The following is a 10,802-nucleotide window of genomic DNA, read 5'->3' on the forward strand; positions in this document are numbered from 1 at the left end:
AATTTGTTTGTAAATCCAGAAATCCTTGTTATTTCTCCATTTTGCACAGCGGATATGATATTTACCTAATAATAAAATTATGTTAGTGATATCTGAACAGTTGAGGCAAAATTACCCACATAAAAAATAATATGATATAATTAAAAACATGGAATATCATTAATTTTTGGTGTAACCCAATTTTATATGGCTGAACAAAAACAGTGTGATGCAGGACATAAGAAAAATAAGTGTTCTAAGTTTTCATCATTACCACCCATCCTTCATGATGGTGAACACTGACATTGATTTCCGGGTCATGTGATGATCAGTGTGCCATCTAACGTTTTGACGTCTTTTGGTCAAGTCTTTTGTTCCACACTCCAGTCCACTTGATGGCGGTAATGCGCCATTAAGCTGGCTTGCCAACCTTCAATAAACTACAAGAACACAGCGCATGCGCCGGTCAACATCAGCAGGCAGCAGGAACGCACACATCGACTGCGTTGGAGTCATTGGTCAGTAGATTGTTTAATACTTGAACTCGCAGTTATTTTACAGCAATTACAAACGAACAATAAACGGATACTCCGACAATTGAACATCCATAAACTACGTTACATCGCACTTTTTGACTTTCAGTTTGACCAACTGCTAGCTATTACTAGCTTGACCTAGTACGTAAGTGCACGTGAAAACATTCAAAGTGTTTTTAGTTAAGGTTTGTTTGTTCTGGGAACGTCCCTGAAGGGTATTTTTGTGGTACCTACTCCTTGTAGATTTTAGTAGGAACATGCCCTTTGTTAACTCTAATGCGTTTTTGTTGATGGTATAAGTTTGTATTACAATAACATTTGTAGTGAAAACAGGAGGGAAAATTCTATATCATGAATATAATTAGTAATTTTCGGATCTACATTCAGTTTAACATCAGACACTGGACTGAGTAATAATGTTACCTGTAACACCAAAGCTTCGAATCATGCATATAAAAACACAGCCGGTTTTCGGTGGAGCTTTGCACACATGCGCCACAGCGCATGCGTAACATACTCCCAGCTACAGGTTGAAGGTCCAACCAAATATTAGAGCCTCGAACTGTTTTTGGACTGGAAGTTTAGTTAAATATAAATGTAAAGTTTTTTCCCCGTGTTCAACAGGGATCCAATGGTTTGATCATGGTTTATTTGTTCAGGTACAGTGGTGCGTTCAGGTGACGTAGATATTGTTTTTGTGAATCTGTCCATGAAGTGGTGTTGCCTCTTTAAAATCAACTAAATCCTGTTTGTCTGAGTTTAACATTTGGTTTGTGTTTTTTCCTCTCCGTTTTACTGTCAGCTCATCGACCTGCTCACCTCACTCTGCAGTACAGAGGTTTGAGTAGAATGAGAAGAGACGCTGACAAAGAGGAAGCTGCAGTTTACCAGCGGGTGGTGCGGAAGAACGGCGCCCCATACCATTATCTGAAGACCCACCTGTAAGTTCCCATTAGTGACACTGATTAAGGGAACAAGCTGCAACTGCTCATTCTGTTCCTTCCAGGTCACTGTGGAATTGGAATTGCTGTTTTTTCTGGATTTATGTGCAGATTGTATTTGTAGTGAATTAATACACTCGTTATTCTCTGGATTAATGGGCTAACCCTGTTTTAATGATACACCAGGTGAAAACACCTGGTTGTCTCCTAAACCCACAGTTCGTTCTGTTCTTTGATGTCCAGAGATATTTGACTAACCTTTGTGTCGGACAAATGGGGCGGTTTCGTGTTTTTTACACTTTTAAATATCTATCATGAACACAGCTGCATATCTTCTTTTGAATAATCAATGACAGATGGTGAAATCTGTGCATTATTCCAACCTTTATATGTTCACAGTGTTCTGGAGGATGAATCTGTCCGGCTGAGCGCTGTCGAACTGAAGCTGTTCATCATATCTGGTCTGAAGAACCTGTATGGAGAGGTGAGCTACTACTACTTGATGATGATGATAATAATAAATTACAGTAATAATAAAAGTAACAATAATAATACTGGGGGGCAGCCATGGCTGAGATGGTAGAGTGGGTCGTCTGATAACCGAAGGGTTGGCGGTCTTCTCTGTCCCAGTCATGTGCTTTTGTGTCCTTGGGCAAGACACTTCACCCTCCTTGCCTTCGGTGCTGTTACTCACAGTGGTTTATGAATGTGTATGAGTGTTTGGTGGTGGTCGGAGGGTCCGTAGGCGGAGATTGGCAGCCACGCTTCTGTCAGTCTGCCCCAGGGCAGCTGTGGCTACAAAATGTAGTTTACCACCACCAGAGGGAGAATGTGAGAGTGAATGAATAATGGATCCACTGTGTGCTTGAGTATGCGTTCATAGACAAGTGCTATATAAATCTAATCTATTATTATTATTATTATTATTATTAATAATAATAAACTATGATAACAATAATTAGAATAATAATAAACTACAACGATGATAATAATAATAATAATAATAATCATATTAGAGTCAGTCACATAAACCTGTGTCATTTGTTTCACACTAAGCTGATTTCTTTTTGGACTTTTTTAATGTCTCTGAGGCGTTGTCATGGTGAAACAGGACCATAGTTTTCCCAAACTGTTGATGATGCTGCATTACACAAGGAAGCTTCTGGAGACAAACACATACTTTATGACATAACAGAATGAACAAATATCTGAATAGGGAACCGCTCATTAAAGTTGTGTGGGGTTGGAGGTTTTTCCAATCCTGGGCTGGATTAAAAGCATCACATGGTAACTTTAATTTTCATTTATGTTTGAAATGGTGTCCAAGACATTTTCAACATTAACTGTTTTTCAGGTTGGAGCGGCGTTGACCTTTGACCTGTTGAAGTACAATGAAGACACCCTTAGTGCCCTTCTGCGGGTTCACAGCAGGTGAGTTTCTTTAGAATGGTTCAAAGGCAATTCCAACATCAATCCCAGTTCACTTTTATGAAAGCAGAACTTTCCACCAGTAAAATCACATCCAAGGAAGAGTGTTTTTAGACACAACGCTGTTCATTGTCCTGTAAAAGGACCATATAAATGTGAATGATAATCATGTGTGGATCCAAGATGCTTAAAAAACACTATCATAAGAATCTGAACTAGGGATGTAAACAATTAATGGACTAACGATTAATTAACGATAAGAATTTGCTCGATTAAATTATTATTGTCAGTTAATTGCCCTTTTCCGCTTGTCCACACCTGTCCGAAGGCTGCTGGTTGTCCGCGCTGCACCACGGCTGGAATAGCCTGGTCATTGAACCGGATCATGGCATTGATGAGATATGTCTTTATGGACATGGTGGAGCGAAACACAGACCGGCCCGTCTGTTTGTGGCAGCGGTGCACCCCCGAATAAATACACGCACAAATGCGGGGTCCGTGTCGGAGTGTTTTTCCTGGTGGTTGGTGTAGACTACAGTCAGTGAAAAGTTTCACTTCTGCGGGGGCACAGACTGACCGTACCCCCATAGTGTTAAAAGTAGGACGGAAAGTGACGCATGCATGTGCGCGATTACCAACCAACACACACGATCCTCCAGCTGTACTGCGTGTGTGCGAGTACTCCCCCTGCCCCCGCTGACAAAACGCATGGGGGGTGCACCCCACACGCACACAAGCGAAACGCCAGCGCATGCTTCCCCCCCCCCCCCCCCCATCAACAGATGAATTCCACAGGAAACGCTGACTTTATCCAATGGTTCAATAAATCAGTCATGAAGCAATATGGCATGTTTTTTTCATGAAGTGTATAATCAACATGTAGCTTTTATTCTGATAGACCGTATTGAAAAAGAAATTCAGGGTCTCATGAAAATCGGCACTTTTCAAGTAATCGTTAATTGATCGATGAGGGCAAACCAACTAACAATTAATGAATTAATCGATAATTTGCATCCCTAATCTGAACAATAGAAAACAGTCAGTTATCATGATTATTGTTATTATTATTATCATTATTATTATTATTATAACTAGACATTTGCACATTTCCTGAAGGAAATGTAATTCATGTGCTTGCCTCTTGCTGGATTTGTGGACTTGTGGCTAGGTGCAATTTTTCATTTTTCTTTGAAACGGTTTCTAAGACATTTTCAACAGCAAGAAATACGACCGAAGGAGGACTCGTTATAAAGAACTATGTGTATGTTTCTGAAAGTCATGTTGTTCCACGTTGCATTTGTATGTGCAACTTATTTATGACAAAAAAGTCTGTGAAATTGCACAACAGGAAGAGAAAAAAACATGGATCAGTTGAATTATTGACAGTTTTTAGACAGCTATATTTACAAATGACATCAGATTCAGAACTTAATTTCTAATTAACCAGTCAAAGAAGCTGCAAGCAACATTAGTTGGAACCTCACGCTCTTGGCCTGGTTCTGCCACCCATCCATGTTTATACATTATATGTATAAACATGAATGTTATGTATAATATATGTTATACTATGTGTGTGCGTGTGTGTTAGGTATAACTAGGTGTAGCCACCTAGCCAGGTAGTTGCGGAATACCCCCCCCCCAAATATCCCCTTGTAGTGGCTTTACCTTTAGCCACTACAACGGTGTGGAAGGGTTCAACCTGTTGTATTTTCGACGCGTGAATGAATGAATGTCCGGCTGGGTTTCTTTGTGTTTGGATATGCCAATCCATTTATTTCCAGTATAAAGTCCAAGAGTTCATTACAGTTCACAATTGTCTTTCCAAATACTATCTACATATAAACAAAATAGGCTTCTTAATACAAAAGAAAACATTCCAAACGCCGACCAACTCAATCTCTCACTTTCACGTTTCGCGGTCCTGAAAATTGTTTGGGGCTGTCCTCACACAGCAGTATATGTAAGTTTGCCACACCCAAGATGAGCTGCACCTGTGGCAATCATCACAGCCACACCACTAAACAATTATTAAATTAAGGTCAAAACAAAAAAGAGGAATAAACAAACAAAACTGTATTTTGGCTCCAACACCCCTCTTCACTGTACCAAAAATGTATCTAACTGAAGGCCCCTGTACCAAAAATATACCAAACCGAAATTTTTCTGTGCTGTTACACTCCTACAATTAACCCATCTGCAGCACAGAATGACTTTGAACATCTCTGGCAGTACATTTGGGTCAGTTTGTCCGTGTAGAGTTACCGTCATGCAGTGCAAATTGGCAGTTGGTCTGGTATTGACAGGCAGCAGAACCAACCCATAGGGCGGCACGATTTTGGCAAAAAAATAAATCCTGATTTTTTTTTTTTTTTTTTTTCCTCTAAAAACTCAATTTTTTGATTTCCATTTCAATTTTTGGGTAAAACTACAAAAGATAACAGAAGTCGGCATGTCATTTTTGTGAGCAGCCCACAATGGAAGGGACTGCTCCCTATCTCAAATTTGTGATGATATCATGTGATGGACCCACAGAAGTTTTATTTTTTCAATTTTTTTTCATTAAATCTTTATTGAATGAAGTAGAGTATACAAACAATGTATACAACAAGAAAATAACATAACAAGTTTGCCAGGGGGAATACACTACACACAATGTCCAAATCAGAGCAAATACTGATGGCTTTATTGTTTCCAGATTTATCTAACAGCTTTGAGTAAAGTTCAACATCTTTCAAAAAATAAATAAAATATGGTTTTGTGTTACAGAACCTTAAGGCCTGAAAGGCCCCAAGCCCCTAATAAGTCACAAATATGACAAACAGTAGTCCCCTGTGCCTTGGATTACATGCAAGCACACAGGGAATAATAATGTTCAGTGTCCCTTTCAAATAAACCAGTGAATGAAAGTAAAGTCCAGTCTTGTGGTTGTTTAATCTGGGTTTGATCCTGTTCGTATTATTTTGACAAAGATGCTTACTATTCAACAAATTTCTGTTTGTAGAAAAACACATTGAAGGTGACTAATAACATGTGTGTGCTCTGAGTCATACCTGTGACGGGTGGGACCCCTCCAGGGTCAACTCCAACGCCCTCAGACCTGATGAGGCCAGACTGGATTAAACCCAGAGCTGTACTTTGTTGTGTGAATCCATCCACAGGTACTGAACATGTGATTGTGTGTGTGTTTCAGGGGGTTTAGTGAAGCTGTGGTCGTCTCTGACTCTGCTGGGTTCGTTCCAGGGCCAGGCCTGTTGCCTTCAGGGTCCTGCAGGTTCTATTTTCCACTTACTTTATAAAGATGTGTTCTATGTAAAGAGGAACTATGTAAGATTTTCCATTTTGGTTCTTCTTGGCTGTTTTTGTTCATTTTCTTATGGAGCTGCCCCTACAGTTTGGAAGTACATATTCACTGTGGTAAAACCCACCTCTAACCCATTGTGCATTTGTTTTCAGTGAAGCTAGATGTGGGTCATATTAGTGAACTACATACATCTGACACAAAGTAGATTCAACTGACAAAATTCTGTATCTAAGTAGTAAAAACACACTCCTGAGACAGACAAAAGGCGATCTAGTAAACAAAAACAACATACACCTACATGACACAACAACTGTGATTACTAGTAAGTATGCTAACATCTGCGCTAGCTTGCAAGCATCCAAGCATCGTTCATAAAATGAGTTCATAAATGAATAAACAACCAATATAACCAATAACAATCATCAAGAGCACAAATCCGCTGAAATACATCGGCATGGCGGCGATCAGCAAGGGGTACGCACCGTACCACAAGACTAGTACATGAAAACCATCACCTTCTCTCTCCCTCTCTCTGTGTCTCTCTGTGTTCTAGATACAAGAGTTCAATGTGAATTAAACAGCATGAAAATAAGATTATAGTATTAATGTTTTTTGGCCCGGACCTCTTATTTGTGGAAAGTGGGACAACCCAAGCCAAGTGTTATCACATCACAATTGAAAGCTCAGCTCGATACTTCCTAATGCAGATGCCAGTGGTGGGTTAAGAGCAGAATTGCATTGTATTTGCACAATATTTCAACACAAGTATTTCCATCTGAATTGCATGAACAGCACTTTAGGTGCTATATTTTCAAAATTTCTGGGGGGAGGGCCCCAACCCCCTTTTGTGTAGTGTGTATTCAACGTGAGTTGGGTGGGTGAGGGGCCACAACACCTTATTGCTAAGAGGCCTATGATAATGATCTTATTTGCTCCTATGCAGACCTGCGAATTGCTGGATGTAGGCCCCCAACTGACCCATTCCTCATGACCTTGACTTGAGAAAATTTTCAGGCTTGAGATTTTTTTTGTTGCAATTACCCCTGCTATTACTACCAAAATGGTTAATTAAGGTACAAATCTGACATAGTTCCTCTTTAAAAATATGCTAAATCCTAACTAGTACCTTTCAACTTCAAGCTGAATGTGCAGTAGAAGTAAATGTAAAATGTAAAAATGGAATACTGTAAAATGGAATAAATGTCTTTTTCATTGAAGTTCCCAGTTTAGTTAACCTTGCAGATACATATTCAGATGTAGATGAACTTCACTGATATTAAAACCAAACAAGAATGAATGATGAACCAGTCATCAGACTCTGATGGTGGCTGTGAAGGCTCTTCTAAACCTGTGTTTTACATGTTACCCCTTTAACCCCTGAGCTGCTGTAGTATGTGCTTGTGTTCCTTTTCTTCAGCAGTTTTTCTTTACTGTGTTTTAGGGTCCACACAGAGAGAAATTGAAGTTTGACAGTTTTTGACAATGTAAGGCAGTCAGAATGTACATTAATAGGGAGATTTAGGATGTTGAACAGGAACTGTGAGCTGGAACACACTGAACAAAAAGGATTTGAATTTGGGCTCAGTAGTTTTGTTTTGGCCTTTTTTTTGTAATAAAACAGTCCAGCGCTTTTTGACACCTGGTTGAACTCCAAAAAGCAGTTACATGGTCAAAACTCAGTAAAAACACAGCAAAAAAATAAATGAATAAATAAATCACCACAACATCAATATTTAAAATAAGTCATACATTCAGAATGCTCACCACAAACACGTCAGGGGTTAAGGGAATATCTATACATATAAGTGCATAAATAAATTTGTGTGTAATTGTATTATGCCAGATGATAAATTGCCTGGTTTCCTTCAGGTGTCTCCGTACCTGCAGGCGCTGTCAGGAAACAGTCGTGAGCTGAGTTTGGACTGAGGCTGAATGGCGTCGATGAGTAAAGCCTTGCTCCAATGGAGCTTCTCGTGTGTTCCATGCCGGCGTTGGATCCATGTGGGACAGCGAGCCTCTCTCACAAAAGCCTTCTGCCGCCGTGATGTGGATCTGTTTTGCCGAGCTGACAGGTGACACCAACCCTGTCCACCTGGACCTGGCTTACGCCAGAACCACCTCCTTCCGGGCTCCCGTGGTCCACGTGTGTCCTGGTCAACGGGTTGATCTCAGCACTGCTCGGTACCCCCGGATGCCTGGCCATGGCTGCGTCCTCCTCCACCAGGACATCAGATTCCCGGCGCCACTGTAACGTGGGTGAGGAGGTTCTGGCCCAAGCTGAGGTCCGCAAGGTCAAGATGGCATTCGCCTTTATCGGTGTGACGTGTACTGTGAAGGACAAGTGGTGATGGAGGGGGAGGTGACGGTGATGATGGCAGAGGAAGAACGACGAACTAAGGTGGACACGAAAAACCCCTCAGTCACATCCTGAGTTCTGATGGGTTTTTTTTTTGTTGATTCAGCTTCACTGACGGAGACGTATTAGTCATTCATTTATCGTCTTCAGTGGTTGAATTTGTTTTAAAATTATATTATGTATAAATATATATTTGTTGTGGAATAAAACATTGAACTCCAAATACTGATCAGGTTTTGACTTAAAGCTTTCAATAGTTCTGCTGCTGAATGTTACGGATGTTCAGACCAGTCTGGACCACGTTTACGGGGTCATAGTCTCATGTCTCAACTGACTGAAATTTCAGGTGATACCAATTACACCAGTGTCTTTTAACCTTTGGGTCGGGACCCCACGTGGGGTTGCCTGGAATTCAAATTGGGTCGCCTGAAATTTCTAGTAATGATTAAAAAAAAATACTCCCCCTTGAACTGCCACCTTATATGGGGAGTTATATGGGGTGGGGGAGTTCGAGTGCCCGAATGATCCCAGGAGCTATGTTGTCGGGGCTTTATGCCCTGGTAGGGTCTCCCAAGGCAAACAGGTCCTGGGTGACAGGCCAGACTAAGAGCAGTTCAGAAGCCCCTATGAAAAGAAAACATCAGAAGAAAGTGATGTCGCCTGGTATGGTGCAGCCGGGGCCCCACCCTGGAGCCAGGCCTGGGGTTGGGGCTCGAATGTGAGCGCCTGTTGCCGGGCCTAGGCCCACGGGGTCTGGCCGGGCCCAGCCCGAAGGAGCGCGTGGGCCCACCCTCCGGTGGACTCACCACCCACCGAGGGAATCATAAGGGGCCCGGTGCTAATGTGGATTGGGTGGCAGTCGACGGCAGGGAGCCCGACAACCCGATCCCCGTACGCTAGATCACCGGGAGGAGACCTCGGGTGAAGACCCAGGACACGTTGGAGAGACTGTCTCTCAGCTGGCCTCGGAACGCCTCAGGGTCCCCCGGAAGAGCTGGAGGAGGTGTCTGGGGAGAGGGAAGTCTGGGCATCCCCGCTTAGGACTGTTACCCCCGCGACCCGCCCCGGATAACATTGGACAATGAATGAATGATAAAAACAAATAAATAAAAAATACCCTTACTAATAAAAAATGTGTGGCGAGTTGAGAGAGCCATCATAATACATAGAATATAGACAAACTCTGAAGCTGAAACTGAAACACTGGGGTACTATCTGTCAGATGTTCATTATGGCCGTTTAAGATGCTGCAGCTCTTTAATAATTCATGGTTTGAGTTATTGTGTTTTCAATATTTATTTGCAGCCTTGTAAACACAAGCTCGACTGACTGTACAGATCCTGACCAAGAAAAATAAAATTCTCACTTTGTGCGGTAATCTCAATCTGGTTTTTCTGCTTCCATCCATAATAATATACATTATATACAGCCTAAATGTCATCTAGAATTAACATTTATTTGCAGCATAGTATAGCAAACTATTACATGATCAAAAGCAAATTTGGTTTTTTGCAAAAAAAAAAAAAGGTCTGGGGTTGCCAGAAATTTGTGAGATTAAAATGGAGTCATGAGCCAAAAAGGTTGGGAACCACTGAATTACACATTAGTTAAAAAGTTACGTAACAAACCAATTAAATGGTGCATATTTAAGGGAGGGACAGGTGAGTGTTTCTGTGATCGACGGCTGATGCAGTTAGAAACTTCTGTCTATAGAATAAAACTAAGTTTTATAACCAAACGTCAGTGGGTTGCATTACACTGGGTCAAAAACAAGAAAGATGGGCACAAGTTTATGATGATCTTGGTCCATCAGCAACATTTTCCAGTCAAAAATATAAAAAATGATAACAGATACATCTCCAGGGCAAAGTCATAACAAGACGTGGACAAGTGAAAAATGGGAAAGTTTAAAAATAAAAGTTAAGAATGCATGAACAAATACCACTGACCGGAAACTTTGTGTTCTGTGTGTGTGTAATGTGCAGAAGAACAGGAGAAATATACATCTATGTTTACATAATGCACAGACTGAGCAAAAAATATCCTCTGAAAAAAAATGCGCAAAATTACACATTTATTCGTTATTTCATAAAGGGCACATTTGATGAGATAGATAGATAGAAGAATAGATAGATAGATGATAATAGATAGATAGATAGATAGATATATAGATAGATAGATAGGATAGATAGATCGATAGATAGATAGATAGATAGATAGATAGATAGATCGATAGATAGTGCATGAACTCAACACAGTAT

General features: G+C 40.8%; 1 protein-coding gene across 1 annotated transcript; it reads left to right on the top strand.

Moving 5' to 3' along the window:
• Nucleotides 1-434: 434 nt before the first annotated feature.
• On the top strand, nucleotides 435-9,329 carry rpp14 (ribonuclease P/MRP 14 subunit). Its single transcript, XM_030135437.1, is given in 7 exon segments — nucleotides 435-497; nucleotides 1,318-1,456; nucleotides 1,856-1,940; nucleotides 2,811-2,887; nucleotides 6,076-6,136; nucleotides 6,138-6,155; nucleotides 8,055-9,329. Coding segments are annotated over 7 exon segments (498 nt in total). The 5' UTR covers nucleotides 435-436; the 3' UTR covers nucleotides 8,112-9,329.
• The last annotated feature ends 1,473 nt before the right edge of the window (nucleotides 9,330-10,802 follow it).

This window comes from Sphaeramia orbicularis, chromosome 5, assembly GCF_902148855.1.
Source record: "Sphaeramia orbicularis chromosome 5, fSphaOr1.1, whole genome shotgun sequence".
In the NCBI taxonomy this organism is placed as follows: Eukaryota; Metazoa; Chordata; class Actinopteri; order Kurtiformes; family Apogonidae; genus Sphaeramia; species Sphaeramia orbicularis.